The sequence below is a fragment of the Perca flavescens genome, chromosome 17, assembly GCF_004354835.1.
Source record: "Perca flavescens isolate YP-PL-M2 chromosome 17, PFLA_1.0, whole genome shotgun sequence".
NCBI classification, from domain to species: domain Eukaryota; kingdom Metazoa; phylum Chordata; class Actinopteri; order Perciformes; family Percidae; genus Perca; species Perca flavescens.
Window position 1 is genome coordinate 17058255 of NC_041347.1, and position 19321 is coordinate 17077575.

The following is a 19321-nucleotide window of genomic DNA, read 5'->3' on the forward strand; positions in this document are numbered from 1 at the left end:
TTCCCAGCCAGCCAGGATTCTCTTTAGAAACCATGGTGCAAAGGATGCCAGGTCACACAAATGTCTCCTGGTCATTTACAATCTCTCCGGTAGAGTTTGCTGTGGCCGTTCCCTTATGGTTCCCTTGTCTTCCTCCTCTCGGCTCCTCCCCGTCGATGTATCAACTCTGACGGGTCACGTTATCGGAGGGGGGCAGTCGGTGTGGAAGCACTGAGCTCCCTACCGACGAGTCGCAATCTGCCTGCACTTACCGTTAAATATTACTCCGAGTTGACGGGAAAGCGAAACCAGCCGAATAACAGCCGGGATTGTTATAAAATTCCCGACGTTGAGGAGTAGGTCGGACACACTGCTGTAATCTAAACGGAGGAGCTAGATCTCATCGCGGGCTGGATGCGAAGCTCGGCGTTATAGGTGCATCGGAGTCTGCCGTCGACATGAAAAATAAATAGTTGGTAACGTTGCTTTTCTTCTATAAGAACGCATCTAATATGTTTCATTGGACTACTATAATGCTTTATTGACAGTAGGAACGAGTATCTGTGCGTAAAAATAAAATGTCAGTGTAGCCCAGAGTGACATTTCTAGTGTTATTCTGAAGCAAGTTGTCACTTGCTTTCAAACGCCACAGCTTGTACCGTCCTGTCGTGAATTCCCCAACGAATGTAGAAGCTAAATGTTATATTGTCATTGTACGTAATGTGAATTGTTTGATTGTGATAATAGTTTGGCATGTGTTGTCGAAGTTTCACTGAGGTTGGACTTTGTAGGACACTTGAGTTAATCTGACCCGTTTCTTTTAAGTGGAGTCGTCGCCTGCTAATGCTCCATTTGCTAATTATTGTCCAGTTATGATATAGGCCTATAATTCTTCATACGCATTTACCTCAAAATAATTTCTCTACCCGTGGGTTTGCATGGCCCACACCTTTCTATTCCATTTTAGACAATAAATATATATATATATATATATATATATATATATATATATATATATATATATATATATATATATATATATATATATATATATACCTTTCTATTCTATTTTAGACTATATATATATATATATATATATATATATATATGTGTGTGTATATATATATATATATATATATATATATATATATATATATATATATATATATATATATATATATATGTGTATGTATGTGTATATATATATATGTGTATGTATGTGTATGTCAAGTAGAAATACGATGTGGTAGGCTTAATTTTCACAAGGGTATTTCTTTATATAACAGTATTCCATGTTTAGGAATTAATTTTCAGTTTGTTCTCTTTTTAGTCCCACAGCATCAGTTTGGATCCAGCTGACGTCATGGATGAAAGTTGGAAAAACTGCTTTGAAGAGGAGCTTCTGTGTCCCATTTGCCTGAATGTCTTTGATGAACCCATTCAGCTGCCATGCAAGCACAACTTCTGCAAGGGTTGCATCTCTGAGGCTTGGGCCAAAGACAACGCTGCGGTCCGCTGTCCCGAATGCAACCATGACTACGAGCAGAAACCCACGCTGGAGAAGAACTTTAAGCTTGCCAACATAGTGAAGCGGTTTAACGCACTGAACACTGACAAAGTCCCTGCTGTGCTGCACTGTGTCCTCTGCAGACGAGGCCCCCCTCTGCCTGTGCGGAAGGTCTGTCTGCGCTGTAAGGAGCCCTGCTGCCAAACTCATATCCAGACACACCTACAGCAGCCATGTGCAGCCCCGGGACACCTGTTAGTTGATGCTGAGGAGCTGAGCGCTTGGACCTGTCCCAGTCATGAGGAGTACAGGCTTCTCCACTGTGAGGAAGAGCAGGTGGCTCTGTGTGCGTTCTGCTGCATCTCTCACTGCACTAACCAAAGACACACAGTCTGCGATGTGGATACGCAACGCATACAAATGCAGGTACATAAATTGCTCCCACGCATACAGTACTCTCTTACTTACCCATTCACTTGAAACTATCAGCTGACAGTAAGGTGACTGTCAAAAGATTTGATAGATGCACTTTCTTCGATGGATTCTTCTTTGAATTTCAAGGAAGCCGCAATTTCTTTCAGTTCATCGGTCTATAAAGGCCTTCTCTCTTTGCCTCTTCCTTTTAATCTTATCTGACGTAATAGGACTGGACAGGTGAAAGCCACCCCTCGGGCTAGATGATAGCACACACACACACACACACACACACACACACACATCTAGGCATATGTCCCAAACAGCTTTTAACCTTGATCACACCGCCCATTCTACACTGCCACGCCTTCACATTAGCCACCCTTTGCCCTCGGGTAAGTGATGTGATGCAATCTGCATCCACCGGAAACGATGACCCCTGTGCAGTGGGGGTGGATCCACATGTAGTTTGTTTATGTTAGCTAGCCTGATCAGTTTTCAGGATTTGTTTAGGAGGAAATGAACACTGGCAAGGCTGCAGAGGCTGATAAACGAATTGAAATACTGTTTTCGTGAGAAGGAAACGTGGTGATTTGTGAAATTGTTCGCAAGCCAGCAAGTTTATAACTTTGCTTTTTAACCATTCACCACCGGAAGTTGGAAATTTTCAGGGAGAAAAAAGGTTAGAAAAGAGGAAAATAGATTCTACAGTTTGTGTGTTAATCTAACTAAAAGTAGGTAAATAATGAACAGTCTTGGTAGGGTTAAACTCTGGATGAATAGAAGAATGGGTTTTGCACAAGGCCAGGGTTCTGTATTTTCCTTAGTTCTATAGATTATTTCAGTTCTCTTCTCACAAGTCTAATGTAAGTGGCAAGGTGTAAAAAAACAACCACCCACACGGCCTTATACACATTTCTTCCCTGTTTCATCCTGCGGAGCATCTGCCGCGTTGCTTTCTTGTAGATACGTTTGGTGATCGCATTATTCCAGTTGGGAAAGTTACAGACACATTTCTTTCCAGTGTGTGGATCACAAAGTTCTAAATCGGTTGTCTTGAGTCTTTAGTGCAAACTGTTGCTCTGGGTCAGAGCTATTATTGGGACAAAAGATGTCTGTTCAGCCCTTTCTACAGCTGCTCTCTACGCACACACATGCACACACCCACCCATCTTTCTGTTCTTTCACAACTGTATGTCTGCAGGGTAAATGGAGTTATCCACGAATCAGAGTTCCTGGCTCTTCTCAGATTAACACTGTCCATGTTTGAGCCTTCAGACGCAGAGTGCACTCTAATTCTGATAAATGTGGCAATGGCCAAAAGTTAGGCTTTTTGTATGCTGGTTCATTTCTTCAAGTAATTTGAGGCTGAGTGGCTTCTCTTCATTTCTTACTTAGAGGTTGTTCTCTTTGACAGAGCTGTAGTCTATTTTGGTAAAAAGGATTTTAAATTCCCCTGGCAGCACTCTTGTTACTTTTGGGATAAACAAAAAGGGAAAAACCAATGTAGCTGTGTTCATATCTTTGGTTTTCTTTGGCTCTCAAAGGAGACTTTTACAGTAACCTTTTGCAGGCTTGCTGGTAATTTCAAGACTATAAAGGAAGAGTAATATAATAGTTATGTCGTCCCTGGGACAGGCGGAGGAGGAGTCCTCCCACACAGCCTCACCTTGGTTTTCTCAGGCACCTCAGCAGGAAACCATTGCTCATGGAAGCTCTGCAGTTTGCAGTTTCTTGTATCTGGGCTGAAGTGAGTCAGTTCCCCAGAATGCTGAGGGCAGTCCATTGACATCAGAAGTAGGGAATAGTTGTCAGTTGATTGTGAAAGAGACTCTCTGTTCATTGAGCCTGAGGCTCCTCATTTAAACATGAGCTTCCTGGCAACCCGCGGGTGTCTGGATGCCTAAATAGGACAATGGGGAAAGTGATCATTGTTGGATTTAATCTTGATAAAGGTAGGCTTTCACGCTGCTACAGAGAGATCAGCAAGCAGACAGTTCCCTCCCGTCCCCTTATGCTATTTCAAGCACACAAGACAAAAAGGGGATTGGAGAAAACATGGCGAAATGAGGAAGACAGTTGTTGAGCAGAAGCATCTAGTCACAGTGAAGCTGTTGCCATTACGTGAACCCAAGTCACATAGCACACAGTGTTTACGAAAGCAAACATCCCAACAAAGTGTTCATTCCTGTTTTTGTCAAAACAGTCACACAGAAGGTGTGAGATACCAGTGCAGGTGTGCTGTATGAAAAGTATTGTGCACGCAGTAGTATACATGAAAAACTGGATGAAACAAGAAACAGCCAAGTAACTAGGTGCCACGTGAGTTTGTAGGTCAGAGTCAGGTGTTATGGGTTGTTTGAAGAGGACTGTTGAGCTAAAACTGCCTGTATAAGCAATATACAGTATAGTGTGGAGATGTGCTATGAGTGTGTGACACATAATTAAGGACCACACACTTTTCAACATGAATACTGCCAGTTTCATGTGAGAAAATGACTTCCAAGTGAGACCCCTTCAATGCTGACTGTTGGAACTGCAACAGGGATGCAGCATTCATGGTCTTATTATTGAAAATACAATGTTTTAAGCTGCTCTGATCAATATTTTTGTAGGAACAATAGATTAAATGACTCCGTGTCATCTGAAAGGGGTCTCTCGGTAGCGACGAACCCACTGATAATAATCACCCATCTCTGCATTTCTCCTCAGCTCTACGGAGCTTTTTAGTGTATTTCAATTGGGACTTTGGTTTTATGGCCTAATGGCAACTTTACTGATTTGGTTCACCCTCACCGCTCTCATCAGCAATGTTTCCAGCCACAGCAAGCAGCTAAAACAGCTTTGATAAAAACCAATGTACACTTCCTGCCCAGCACTAAATAGCAGACTGACAAAGGCAGCAATTAGCTAACAGTTAGAGGCTGTGTCTGAAATCACTCCCTTATTCACTTATTCACTACTCCCTTTAATAGACACACATGCATTGCATTGTGGGATTGTTAGCAGAAAGTAGTGAAAACAATACTTTTGTCTTTCCATTGTGGATTTTCTTAGGACACTATATAGTGGAGAAATTCACACACTCAGAAGTTGGACAATCAGTCAGAGACTAGCTAACATTGAGGAGCGTTTAGCTGCTCAGAAGCCAGATAGGAGTTGGTGGAGACCTTAACAGTGCTAACAGGTGAATGATTAGTGGACATATATTTGTTGGGTGGCCAGAGACATGAAGCCAAATGAATTTGAATGTTGGTCCTACTCTGCTGGATGTGAAATTAGGCTACTGTTTACATTCACCAACAACTGTATATGGTGATAGTATGCCAATGTGTTTACAGGTTGTTCCGCTGTCCCTAAGTAGCCCAAAATGTCACTTTAAATTCTGCTTTTGTTTATTATGTGGTATTTCCCTTGTTAGTGCATCTTTTGACAATAGTCAAAGGCCACGTCATGATCCAAGTTATCTTAAACGTGAACTCAAAGAGACAAATATTACCCTGCTGAAAATTGTTAGCACTTCACTAAAAGGACGATTTAAAGAACATACAAACAAGCAAAAGCGGGTGTAGTATTATGAATTGGCTGGCATTTAAGATCATTTCTTTGCTGTTTTGTTTTAGAAACTGATGGACTGTTGAAAGTGCTCACTGTGGTATAGTATAGTTGCCAGCCAGTTGTTGTACATAAGACTCCATGAGTGTTGTAAGCAGCTGAAGAGGCCTGTTGCTGTGATACCACAACGTAGCTGCCCTGAAACTTGCTCACTAGAGACCACAGGAATGTTCTCATTCTCCGTATCTCTCTTTTTTGATTCAAACTTTCCCTCTGTTGGTTTCACTCATTCTCACTTTCTTTTTGTCCGTTCTTGGCATGTGCAAGCAGAGCCCAATAGCACTTTTCCTCTCGTTCTCTTTCTCCCATGCACACTCATGCGGAGGGAGAGAGCAGATCCCAGCATTATGCACACAGACATGACAATCTGTCACTGACACAGAGGCCAATGCAAACAATGGGAGTGATGCATGTGGCAAAATGAGAACGCAGAGAGGGGTAGTGAGACACCCCCGCTTTTTTCTCCCTCACATACACTTCAGCTTTCACATATAAGTACATACACACTGCTTTGTTGCCATGACAGCAGGGTTTCTTTTATTTGGGCATGGTGCCTTTCCCATGTAGATACAGTTCATTAAAAAGTGTACCTGCCCTCCCTTGTTCCTAGTTAGCTGTCAGTATGTCACTGTAGATGGATTTCCATCTCCTGCAGTAAATGGAGAAGGATTATGTTTTCTTCTGTGCTCTTTTTACTGGCCTTTGGCTCTTTTTGCACTCTGATTCAGCCAACAGAGGAAGTAGGCTGATCCCAACAATGGACTTCACTTGATGTTGTCACCCTGACAAACTTAGAAGCAATTAGAGATGGACAATTGTGTTTTCCTATGCTGGTGCTTTCCTCATTGATAAATGCATGTGGTTGCTGCTGGCAGCTGTTGTTTCCTCTGTCAAATCTGGATTGTGGATCGGGAGGTTGAGATTCATGTCTTAGTTACTCATGAATTAGCAGCCAGGTTTGCTGCTTTTTTATTTAAATGTATCCTGTTGGGGATAATCTGTCAAACCCATCTCTTGTATGTCATGTCTCCACAGGCCATGCTAATGAGGCAGCAAGGCAGACTGGATGGTCGTGTTCAGAACATCGATGAGCAGCTCACCAAGCTGGAGTCAGACAAGACGCTGATGAAGGTACAGTACGACACGCACATTTTATGTACTTACAGAGACACTATTCTAAACATTATCAGTAGTTGCCCCTTGGATCTTTGTCGTCATGTGGGTTTTGTGTTATTACTTCGTCCACATGCTGCTGTAATGAAATGACTACTTTGTTCACTGTTGCAAAATGAAAAGGAAAATGTAATTTATCTCTAGCTTTGAATGGCTGGTGCATTAGGGTGGGAAATGCAAATTTGCAAATGACTTTCCTACTTCAAAAAGTATTGATTCCCTGAACTTTAACCTACAGTAACTGAACACATCTATTTATTAATATGTATTGGATTCTAGGTCTTTACTTGTTTTCTGCTGAATGGTGTTAATAATAATTAATGTAGTAGAGATGCTTATGATAAAAAATTGCAGAAATAATTGGTAACAAGGCAAAGTTCTTTGTTAAAATTGGCACTCCAGTAATTCAATATTGCACCTTCAAAAGTGATGACCTTTTAGTAATTTCTTCTCAGACATGACAAGAGCCTCCTCTTGACCCACCAAAGACATTATACAACTATTTTCAGTCATACTCTGCATTGCTAGTAAATTAATTTTTACATATAAAAGAGGTGTGTGTGTGTGTGTGTGTGTGTGTGTGTGTGTGTGTGTGTGTGTGTGTGTGTGTGTGTGTGTGTGTGTGTGTGTGTGTGTGTGTGTGTGTGTGTGTGTGTGTGTGTGTGAATTGACTTGTCTCCAACCTGTCCTTTCTTCACAGGATGCAGTGTCTGAACTGAAGGAGCGTGTGAGAGCTCAGTATCAGAGGATGCACGCGCTGCTAGAAGCGAACCAGGCTGAAACCCTGCAGATGCTGGAGAGCTCCTACACCATGTATGTGAGGAAAAACTCCCAGAAGGTTTTGCAGCTCAACGAGAAACGCCAGGAAGCAGAAAAACTCCTGAGCTCAGTACAAATGTTCTTCAAAAGAGCAGACGGCATTAACTTTATGAAGGTACAAATGCATTCACATCTGTATACAGCCACACAAACGCACATAATTCCACACACCTGCTGAAAATGTTTTAGAGTATTTTAGCATCAACATTGTTGCACACAAACCTCATTTGCACGAACGTTGATGCCAGACCACAGCAGGCTCATTGTCTATGTATTCTTCTGTTTTCCTCATGGTAGCTGTTAGCGAGAGGTTCAAAGGCAGAAGGTGGATTTGATCTTCTTCTTGTCTTTTTCAGAACACGAAACCTTACCAGCTGCTAATGGACCGGTAAGCATTTCTACGCCTGTTTTTACTTTCCTGGGACGTGATTGCGTTTATCATATGTTAGACGATGAGGGTGAGGATGTACATAGAAGTGCATATCAACTTTATAAATATTGTAGTCTCTTAATATGCCAAAGTGGTTCATTTCTTTGAAATAAACCAGTGATGCTTTTATGCACACTTGTTTTGGGGCACTGACTACTATCCTGCTGTAATCAAATATTGTTTTCCCAACCGCAATTTATTTTCCATGTACCTGAGCAAATTTGGAGGACTCTGTCAAATACAGAAGATATAGGCAATCAACCATACTTTATTTTTTTTTTATCTCATTTTTAATATTCACATAATCCTACTCAAAATGTGTATGCATAAAGGAGAGATGTATACTTCACTGTTGCATGGAAGGTATACGTCACCAGCAACGTAGGCTTCCAGTCTGTGTCAAGTAAAGTGCAAGTCTTAAGGTGGAGAATGCATGTCAAGCAAGGGTGCAAATGGCTTATTAAATCTGGTCCACAGTATTTTATGTGTCGCTTTTTTTTTTTTTTTTTTTTTCTTTTTTCTTCTTTCTTTATAGGTCAAACTCGCACATGAGTAGTGCTATCCCTCCATTCAGAGTGGGCCAGCTCAACTCTAATCATTTGCTATCTGAACTTTCAACAAGAGAAAAGAACATGCGAAAAATGCTGGAAGGTAAGAAAACATTGCAAGTAGGAGTAAATAAAGATGAGGGAAAAGTGTATTTTAGGATATTTAACATCAATCTCTGGGATATAGTATGGTCAGAATTAACTAGTATCTCTTTCTGCCACACCACTACTTCTCAGAACCGTTCAATGAGGCGCCTATTCTTGAGATTGTCCAGTCTCACAGCAGCTCTGCTGGCTCCCACATGGGGACTGCTTCAGGACTACAGAAGAGGAAATATGGCATGGCTTTTCTGGAGAGTAACACCGCAAACTCCACCTCCCACGATCCTCCACCGTTGCTGTACAGCAGCAAAAAACCCTTCCTGGCTGATCAGAGCCATCGTGCTTCATCCATATATTCCTCTGAAGGCCTCTCCCAGAATCCTCACGATGGCCCCGGCCATAGCCGACTCCTTGACACTCCAGCCCATCACATGGTGGGTCTAGGGTCCAGCTCTAGCCACCACTCAGGGACCATATTCCCCTCCTCCCATTTCTCCAGTGGAGGTGCCTCGCAACAAGCCATGTACGAAGGGAGGAAAGTACTGATGTGCACTCTGAATAACTGCTGCTGCTCCAGGGCCTCTGCTGCTCGTGCCCGGCCTCCGTATCCAGCATCGGACTCCTTCCCCTCCATGACCTCTCAGGAGTTTCCCCCACATGCCACGCTACCTGCAAGCCAACCACTGCAGCATTTTCCCATGAGGGGACTGATGGAAGCCTCCCAGGCAGCCAGGCACCCTGACTTCTACGGCCTGTACGGCCAGTCTTCAACCAAGCATTATGGGACCAAGTAATATACCAGAATCAGCATTTGTTCCGTTTTTATGAAATCAGAATTTCCATGTTTGCTTTTTGTTCCTTTCCATTTTGGTTCAGTTTGTGTCTGCAACACGCCTTCATGATAATGTAATTTACTTGACCCCATTTTGGGAAACCCCTGCCCTGTTAATGTTGTTATCCTGTTTACTTCCTAAATCACAGTGACAGTAATAATGTTCTAATTTTCAAAACGGAGTTAGTATTTTTATTTATTTTCTGTTTCAATTTGACTGGAAGTGCTAATGTGAATAATGTAGTCTTAAATCCATTCAAACGGTGAACTAAAGAAACAACATATCCTTCATCACGGGTCCTGTCATAGGACACCAGAGACTTCAGTGCCTAAAAAGACTGTTAACATGCTCTTATTGTACTTGCAAGTTCCTAGCTCTTGATTATTTCCTGTTTGTGGCCGAAAGCATGCAGGGAGCCTCTCCATGCACTCCAAAGTCCATGTGGCTTTAAAAACACACTGGACTCCAAATGCTTGTCAGGTTTTTCATGAATTTTTATACAAGATTATGAATAAACCAAAATCAGTGGAAAATATTGAATAAACAAGCATATTAATTTACCTTTTTGTCATAATTTAAGCATTTTAAGTTTACACTTTTATGTAATTTTGTGGGCTTTTATCCATGCTTATAGTGTAAACTGTATGGTATTCTTTGTACTGAGAAACATAGTTTGGTTTGTTTAGGTTAAGAGGTTTTACAGTTTAACTCACTGGGTTACAGTTGAAATGTCATAACTTCTGTAAAAAAAAAAAAAGGTACATTTTAACCACAAAAAAAGAAGCAAAGCCATTATTGCAGTGCATCCCACCCTGCAATTCACCCACAATCTATTCATAGGCTCAAAGGGTTGTAAATGGAAAAAAACACTGGATGACCACATGTTTAAGATCTACCGCATTCAGAGGAATCGTAGAACACGGTGGAGGAGGTTTGGACAATGATTTGTTACAGACCAGGCCACAGCAAGCCCATTATCTGCCAATTTAGGACAGTTCACTTCCTTGTCAACATCCTGGTCTCTGGCAAAATCTCTGTCTCATCCCTCTTTGTCTCATTATTGGAGCTCATTGTCAAGTTAGGTCAGAGAACAGGAATAACTGATGAGCAGCACCTCCCTCCCCTCAGCTCTCTCTCTTCATCTCCCGACTCTCTCGAGGTATCATTTGCCGGGGCTCGACACATAGGAGGAGGAGGATTTGAGCGGCAGATGATATAAGCGCAGAGTTTTAATGAGAGCTGGGACAGCATAGTCATCTACTTATCTGTCACTCATACTCCTTTCATCACCCCCCCACCCCCCAGCTAGACCATGAGATAGAGGGAGGGAGCTGAGGGGCGGGGTGGACGGCTTAGAGGGAGGAGAGGAGAAAGGTAGGAATGTTAGAGAGGGGGGAAATACAGAGCAAGTGAGACACATCACTTATTTATAGGTTATAAAATGTTCTGTCTTCCTGTTTCGTTCTCCTTTTCTCTTTTTTTTTATTCAAGAGAGTGAATACATTTCTTAAATTTCCCAAAGAACCCGGCCCCTTTTAGCAGTGAACACATAAGGCAGAGTAGGAGAAGGAGGAGCTGAGGTTTAGTTACAGTGTGGCATGATTCTGACTGTGTGTGTGTGTGTGTGAGAGTGTGTGTAAGCCTATTAGCATTCCCCTTGAGCACCGTTCCTTCTGTGTTATTAATAAAACATACAGTAGATATCCTGAAGGAGGCCAAACCATTAATTGAATCCATATAAATAATTTCATCTGTAGCTGCTGTTTATATCAACGTTGCCATTTTAAACTGTAAAATCATCAAAAATTAGGGATTTAAATGTTTGAATTCTGTCTTATTTTATACAATCTACAAAATTTAACAAGATTTTGGAATGCCTACTGCGGATCATTACATAGTAATTTACCAACATTTGTATTAGCACAAGCTTGGAAAAAAGAAAGGTGTGCAGCTTTGTGTGTTTGGTTTGTACCACCTTGTGTGCAGGCTTAGTGTGAGTCGATTCTTGTGTGTGTGTGTGTGTGTGTGTGTGTGTGTGTGTGTGTGTGTGTGTGTGCGCGTGCGTGCACAGTGAGGTTACATATAAGGTAAAGGGTGATGTACTTGACAGCTGTGCTCTGTTGTGGCAGGTGTGTTGGAGCTGTATGTATATGAGTACAACACACCGTGCCTGCAACAGGACATAAGCCTGTAGTGTTTGTGTGTGTGTTTTCAATGCATGGGGAACTTTCAGCTGTTGTGCACCTGTTTGTGTACTTTAGTCAATGGCTAGATCTAGTTTTTACAGTGGACACTCTCTGAATCTTTCACATACACATTTTCTTGCCCAGAATTTATTATATTCTCAGGGTATATTTACATTTGTTAAAATGTTGATACTGTAACAGATGTTTGCATCCTGAGATGTCAGTAATAGCTCTGTAACATTCACATCGCAGCCACAGATCCACTTCTGCTTAAGGCAAATATCTTAAAAATATCGGTGTCAGTCCCTTAGAATGGGCTTTGTAGATTTACCATTTCTGCACTGATAAACGCTTCATCAAAGAATAACTCCTGGAATCTACTGAACATCACAGACTGATATACAGCAGTTGAGGGTGGGGTTTTCCTCTGTAACTCAGGCCTTTGATGAATAATATTGACATTGTCCCAATACATTTGCACAGCTTGCATAACTGTCCCGTCAGTTCAGGGGTAGATGTGAGAAGTGGCTGACATGGCAGCCTTAAGTATCATAGGATGTGGAATAAACAAGTGGCCATTAGTGCTGTTAGTCTGGGCACACAGATTCTCAGCAGTCCTTCCAGTATCACTGACAGGAACATGGACATGTACAGCATAATGCATACAGAGTGGCTATTCATCAACCATGCAGAATGCTAACCTTCATCTGATAAGGTCTTTGAAATCAGTGCCAAAACTCCAATCCAGGATAACAGTGTACACACACATACACACACACATACACACAGGGCAAAAACATCAAAGAAAAAGATCCATGGCCAATGTTTATTGATCTCCAGGTTTATTTTTGCCTGTGGAAATCAAAGTAATATTAACCAGTCTTCTGTCGAGTTTCAGCTGAAGGGAAACAGGCAACAATAAAACAATGTACTGTATATAAGTGAAATAAGCACAGACAGGAAGGGTGTGTGCAGAGTAACTGTACCAGTTTGTATATATGAATATGGTAGGTGTTTTAGACTCCCTCTGTAGAGAACAGCTGTATGCAGTTATTGTGTGAGAATACAGTGGCGTGCCTCAGATGTTGCCATAGTAACTTTGGACCACACTGGAGTGACACATGCAAGTGTCAGAGGTGGAAACTAATAAAATATCTTTAATGAAGTACTGCACTTAGCTTTATGATTATTATTATTATTATTATTATTATTATTGCAGATGCATACTTTTATTCCACATTTTTTTTCTCTAAAAGGCTGTAGTAGAAATTATTAGTTATAGAGTTATTGCATCCTAAATTAAACTTTAATTTTATGAACTTTTGTCCATAAGATATATCAACAGTTTGTTGGACAATTAAGGAATTGTGTGTGTGTGTGTGTGTGTGTGTGTGTGTGTGTGTGTGTGTGTGTGTGTGTGTGTGTGTGTGTGTGTGTGTGTGTGTGTGTGTGTGTGTGTGTGTGTGTGTGTGTGAGAGATCTTGTGGTCTGGTCATGATGATGTGTCGATGACGAGCTAGCAAACAGGAAGTTGTTTCTGCCAGGTATTTAGCAAACAAACAACTTCTCAGATGAACATACATTCTTTGAAGTGGCACTTTTTAAAAGTAAAAAAAACCCGCTAAAAATCCCCCGGTAACTGTCTCTCGGGTTCAATGTAGCGACATTGACAGTGATGTTACTTTCCAAAATCATCTTCATTCCAACATTTGAATGTGGATTGACACTTGAATGAACTAAATGTAGCCTACAATGTTTTTACACACTACACGTCACATACATTAGTCAGAAATACTATACTATCCGTATGTCTATTTGTTACCTGGTTCTCCCTATAGTGGCCTTGACATCGAGGCTCTCTATCAGAGTACATTTACTAGTGCAGACTGAAACCCTTATTCAATATCACAGAGTGTTGAACTGTCCTACTGCCTTATGCCAACCTGGCCCAGATCACCAGACAGGCAGACAGCTGCAGGTGGACAGACGACAGGCCCCTGGCAACCATGGCACATATCTGGATGGATTCACTCAGTCGGCATGAAGAGGACATGTTTGGAACTGTGATACGCTGTTAATGATATCATGTTTATATGTTTGTGTGTGTGTGTTTAGAGCGGGCAGTATAACGCTGAAGAGCAGCGGTTCTCCACTGAGCTGTTCTTCTTCTGCTTTTCTTTTTATTGGTGGTTGGGAATCCATGACTCTTTCTTCCACTGGTAAACTATTGAACACAGAACCTCCAAACTCAGCAGGGTTGAAAATTGCAATCCACTGTGTTTTGTTACCGTAATAAATACTGCTATTCTTCAGGATAGTACCTGTAGCGTTTTGGTTTGGGTGAACCAGTCTTTCATCACCCTGGTCAACTACACCAACCGCAATGCTGCATCATCTTATTTCGAATCACATGCCAACAGCTATTTGATGAGAGTGGCGTAAAGAAATTGTGACTCAGCATCAGCAGTATTTATGATGATGAAACTACTTCTGGCAAAGATGAAGTTGGATTATTTTGTACTTAATTGCTCTCACTGTACTTCGTGGTACTTTCCAATCATCAACCATTTGTATTAAAAATCAGTAATCCATGTAGACTACAGTATGCTGATCTATAATACTTCCACAGATGAGCAGTTCTAAGCCCTCTCTTAATGTACTGAACATTAATGAGGCCAACCTTTTTCCAGATAATTTTTTTTTGTCTGCACCCATTCTCACCATATGGTTGATGGATAGACTTGTATTATATTTCACAAGCTTTTTAGAGAGTTGTGACATTTTCTGCTCATTTGAAGCTGTAAAAAGGTCATGTCCTCGCTGTCATTTGGACAGTTTAACTGTATAATTAAATTCCTAATTTCAGGTTTAACATAAAAATATGGAAGAACAGATGAACTATGTGACATAGAAGCATATAATTCAAAGAATAGACAAGTAAAGCTATGTTTATAGTGCACATATATAAAAAAGGACTCACATTTAAAGTAAATGAGTGTCAGCAAAAAGAAAGAACTGCTAACACTGTCCCCCAAATGCCAGTGGAGTTTGACATGAAGGTAAGTTCAAGTTTGACGAATAGGAGGAACACTTCCCACAAGACATTTGATCTGGCAGTGAGTGATGTCTCATTTTCAGTAACATTTCTTTCAACATGCTTCACCGTGTTAACCAGCAGACTGTTGTTGCCTATGCTACAGACACAAAGCCTGCCCTGGACGCAGCTTTAACCTCTACATCAAAGGTTAAGGACGTTAACGCACCACACAGACGCTGCACCATAAAACCCTTATGCCCAATAAAAGTGGTATAAAGGTTCACAAAACTCCCACTCAGCGTACACCGAGTTGGACGTGGTTTATGAGTCAGAAAATAAGAAGCAGCAGCGCCTGCTCCGAGCCAAGGTGACATGAGGGTTACTCATCTTGTTGCTTCCCTTCCCTTCGCTCCCCACCTTACCCTAATAATGCTAAATCATCTATCTAAGCTTCCTCTGATTAAAGCAACCCTACCCTCCTCCTCCTCCTTAATCCTGTCTCTTGTTATCTTGTTAGCTGAATGCTGCCATCAAGGACATCACACAGGTGGTCATTTCTCATGTTACCATGGCCGCAAATGGCATGACTTATTTGTTGGGACAAAACTTGTCTAATGGACATCAGCTGCTCAGCGGTGTGGCTTGTTTAGCAGTTTCTCCCTCAGCTTTTCCCTCTCCTACTGTGCCACAGACATGCTGCCCATCATCATGCAGAGACAGGAGAGCTGTGACTTCACTTTAATCAAGTACCGTACTTAAGTACAAATTCGAGGTACTTGTACTTGAGTATTTCCATTTTATGCAACTTTATACTTCCACTCCATCTCAGGGAAATATTGCACTTTTTACTCCACAATGCGGCTCATTTTTCTGATTTCTCCTATCGCTTTCCCTGTATCTCCTCCTCCAGTCTTATCTTCGTGGCGCCTGCAGCCTGCTGGCTCTTCCCACAGAAATGATAACAGAATGATAACTGTGACAGATGGGCATAACTTTTAACTGGACTGTGGTTTATTGGCTTTTTGAAGTTGACAGTTATCTTCCAGATAAATTCTTTATTATACAGTAAAGTACAACTAAGAAACACTTTAAATGTGGAGTAAACACATGTGATGAGGAAGATCTGTCTTTGTAATTTTCTCTCTGTATCCAAACTGCAACCAGAGTTAAGGAGCTCCAATGCATTTCAGTTAGTCTCAGTATGAATGAAGATAAAGTGCAGTACATCTACTTCAGCCAGGGGCTCTAATGAATCTGCAACAAACCTGTTGTACAATACACTACAGTGATTTGCTGTTTACAGCTGCCTTGCAAAGACTAGGTTTACACGTGAGGATGTTTGTACAGTGCAGATGGGATCGTGATGTGTACGTATTAGATGACGATGCAGACTGATACAATCACATCTGCCTTCATGAAGCTTTAACTGATATCACACGATTTACTGTCACCCTTCAGCCCCTCCAATGAGCTGTCCTTTGTTGGTTTGTTTACTGTCAGCTTGGCCAATAATTCTACGCAGCAACTGTCAACTTAGGAAATGGTGCCTTCTGGTCAAATATTTGTATTTATTTGTCTGGCTCTCCTCTCACGGTTCTGTTTTGTAGTCATATTGCTTTTTCATCTTTGGAGCCTGTAGACCCACTGAATTCAGCTTTACTTTAATTTGACCATTTTGGTTATTTCCCTTAGGAGATTTCTCTAGTTTTTATTTTGTCTGGGTCATTTGCTTATAATGGCAGGCCACTGTCAATCAAATTGGATGAAACCAGACACATTGAAAGTTTTGAGTCTTTTTTCTGAAATGTATTTTTTTGCCATTTTAATCATGGACTGTTAATGTTAAAGTGGTGTACATTGAAATTAAACAATTTTCAGGGGCTTTAAAAAAGTGCTGTGGTTATAAACATTAAAATTGACTAAAATACAACATACTTCCTGCGTATTTCAAAAAAAGGCAGTAAACTTAACTATTTAGATACATAAACTGTATAATTTGTATGCAATAGGCTAAAAATTACCATGTTATTTCAAAAAGAAGCTAAATGAAAACACAAACAAAAAGTATTTTGATGCATTCACCAGAAGTACAAAATCTTCACATTTATGGTTGACATATCACATAAAAAAAACAGCATTTTTGGAACTACAAACAACTGGAAATGAAGATACTTGTGCACCGACAACATTTAATAAACTGTATGTATGCAAGTCATGTGATTGCATATTTTTTCGTGTCTGTACAGGACACACACACACACACACACACACACACACACACACACACACACACACACACACACACACACACACACACACAGTCAGTGTGACTGTCTCATATGCAGTATAAAACACTGGGTCGCATTTAGTAGCAAAAACAGTTCTTCTATAATTGAATGTTGAAACCGCAGTTAAATACACTGCTGAGACTAAGAACTCGCAGTGAGAAACTGACGGTTGGAGAAGTGAGAACGTCAAAGCCCGTCATGATGTCACTTCCTCCAACAGTGTGTTCAGCTAAGTTAAGCATTCACTTGGCTGTGTGGAAGAAGTAGTAACTTTGTAAAATGTGTCTGTCCGGTAACAAAAAACCTATCAGTGACTTCTCCGCCTACTGCTTTTGCTTCTTCTTTGCTGGTTTAATGGGGGTGATCTCTTCCTCCTCCTCGTCATCCTCATCATCATTGTCTTCATCATCCTCATCAGAAAAGTCTGACTCTTCAACCTGAGAGGCTGCACAGGAACAGTGGACAAAGATATATTTGTAGAATACGGATATATTTAATTATAAAGTCAGAAAGGTGACTTTATTTAATCTGCCCTTTTAACTTCCTGCAGTTAGTAATATGCAGGTGCACACACTCATAACCACTATAAAGAGCAAAAGTTAATCCCTGCAGTATTGATACATGTGCATGTCACTGATTTTTTGTTTTTTTACAACCTATATTTAAAACTTAATTGAAATACATATAAAAAGTGTCAAAGGTCTTTTTTTTTTATTACAAAGAAATTTGCCATTGTATTGCCCAAAGATGCATTTTACTTTTCATGAAAATTCACAATGCATTAACATTGTGAGATAGGGCAAGCAATGGGGGAGAGAGCCCTTCTAGTTCATTATATTTTAGGAAAAACAACTCCCACCATGTGCCCAAAAAATAAATGAATATAGTATAAGAAAATGGCTGGATCTCACAAACTAAAAAAGGAGCACAATATAGTATTTGGTATCTATGAACTCATAACAAGTTGAATATGACCTGCATAATACATACAAAACAAATATTTCATATGGACGACATTTAATAAACACAATGTTATCGTTTCTCCTAATTTTTCAAAAAATCCTGACTTCGACCACTGATAAAAGTGTAATTTTGAATGTGATCTAAACATTTCAACGTTGTACTGTTAGATGTTTCTCCAAAGTGTGCCCAGATTTCAAGACTTCAGACCCATCAGGCATTTTTCCTTCTCATACTAAACGTTAAAAACAGTTCAAGCACTGGGGGGGTGAAGTGTTACCTATGAGGTGTAACCCGCTGACAGTAACTGGTCCTGTCCCAGCCTTGAGCCGGATGGTCACTGGCGCTTTCAGCTCAAACTCTCCCAGACTCACCTGAGGAGAAAAAGGTCAAAGTTGAGATGCATCTCTGCCACGTGCGGTACATCAACCTGCTTGAAGACAGAGATCACTGTACTGTACGTACCATAGGCAGACAGCTGATGTGAAGGTTGGCGATGGGCACTGAAATAGTCTTTCCTTGGTGGTTCATGGCCGTTACTTCCACCACATTACTCTCCTCCTTGGCACCCTCTCCCAGACAAACCTACCAAAAAATAATAACTCAGTTGACATTTATACACACTGTTGGCAGCCAGATCAAAGTATGTTTTTAGCCGAGTTGAAGACAAAACTATGGTTCAACAGCCTTGGATAACACACTTTCCTGTAAGCTTGGTATTAAAGTGGCGGGGTGCAGCCTTTTGCATCCAGTGAATTTGATTATACAAACTCAAGTTGCAACTGTACATACTGTTCTGAGTTCAAGGAAGTGCTCCAGGTCCTCCTCTTCGTCGCCTTGGAAAGTGTAGAAAGGCACTTTAGAGGATAGCTCGCAGCCTGGAAGACACGTCAAAAACCACGATGATTTTAGGGACAGTTTTTGGATTTCATGTAAGTTAATGCACTAGCTGAAATATAGAAATATCAAAGCAGGTTCTTCACTGTCGGAACATCAAGAAGGAGACCCCACGTGCGAGCCAACAGAACTGAAACTGTATTAAAATGGTTCTTACTAAACAGGAAGCTCTCCAGCTTCGATTGACCAGCTAGTCCGTGGTCATCCGAGCAATCATCGTCGTGGCAAGACATTTTGTCAAAACACTAAATTTGGGTTTGCTGTTAACACTAAACTCGAATGGAGCCTCCACGAAAAATAACAAGCGCGACGCAAACTTCGAGCATGCCTGCACGCGTCATCACTATGCGCCAGTTGCTCGCTGACGTTTTTGATTCCTCTCTCCTCCAGACCAATCATAGCTGTATTATAAGACCGTGCATTATACAAGAATATTCCAAATTGATGTAGCCAACTTTCAAAATATGGAACTTAAGATGAATGTTGAAATAGAGTGGGTTAAGGCAAGAAACCATTTGTGAGCCTGAAATACT

At 41.0% G+C, this 19321-nt stretch overlaps 2 protein-coding genes across 3 annotated transcripts; one reads left to right on the forward strand and one right to left on the reverse strand.

Annotated features, from left to right (window-relative positions):
- The first annotated feature begins 70 nt into the window (after nucleotides 1-70).
- trim8a (tripartite motif containing 8a) lies at nucleotides 71-9980 on the forward strand. 2 transcript variants are annotated; one of them, XM_028604143.1, is made up of 7 exons: nucleotides 71-455; nucleotides 1310-1912; nucleotides 6551-6646; nucleotides 7389-7622; nucleotides 7864-7895; nucleotides 8473-8588; nucleotides 8723-9980. In XM_028604143.1, exons 2-7 carry the CDS (start codon nucleotides 1343-1345, stop codon nucleotides 9379-9381), a joined length of 1707 nt encoding a protein of 568 aa, XP_028459944.1. In that variant the 5' UTR covers nucleotides 71-455; nucleotides 1310-1342; the 3' UTR covers nucleotides 9382-9980. The 2 variants fall into 2 exon arrangements, with proteins under 2 accessions (XP_028459944.1, XP_028459945.1); XM_028604144.1 differs by having other exon boundaries at nucleotides 71-451.
- A 6728-nt stretch (nucleotides 9981-16708) lies between these two features.
- On the reverse strand, nucleotides 16709-19155 carry npm3 (nucleophosmin/nucleoplasmin, 3). Its single transcript, XM_028603581.1, has 5 exons — nucleotides 18946-19155; nucleotides 18684-18769; nucleotides 18357-18476; nucleotides 18172-18265; nucleotides 16709-17376 (listed from the first exon to the last, which is right to left on the reverse strand). The coding sequence occupies exons 1-5, from the start codon at nucleotides 19019-19021 to the stop codon at nucleotides 17255-17257; spliced, it is 498 nt and encodes a 165-aa protein (XP_028459382.1). The 5' UTR covers nucleotides 19022-19155; the 3' UTR covers nucleotides 16709-17254.
- Between the last annotated feature and the right edge of the window lie 166 nt (nucleotides 19156-19321).

Excerpts from the sequence above, each read along its gene's own strand:
- trim8a (XM_028604143.1), top strand. The coding sequence starts at position 1,343 with ATGGATGAAAGTTGGAAAAACTGCTTTGAAGAGGAGCTTCTGTGTCCC. Across the intron at positions 1,913-6,550 it reads CGCAACGCATACAAATGCAG|GCCATGCTAATGAGGCAGCA; the intron begins GTACATAAATTG and ends ATGTCTCCACAG. Across the intron at positions 7,896-8,472 it reads TACCAGCTGCTAATGGACCG|GTCAAACTCGCACATGAGTA; the intron begins GTAAGCATTTCT and ends CTTTCTTTATAG.
- npm3 (XM_028603581.1), bottom strand. The coding sequence starts at position 19,021 with ATGTCTTGCCACGACGATGATTGCTCGGATGACCACGGACTAGCTGGT. Across the intron at positions 18,770-18,945 it reads GCTGGAGAGCTTCCTGTTTA|GCTGCGAGCTATCCTCTAAA; the intron begins GTAAGAACCATT and ends CGTGTCTTCCAG. Across the intron at positions 17,377-18,171 it reads CAGCGGGTTACACCTCATAG|CCTCTCAGGTTGAAGAGTCA; the intron begins GTAACACTTCAC and ends GTTCCTGTGCAG.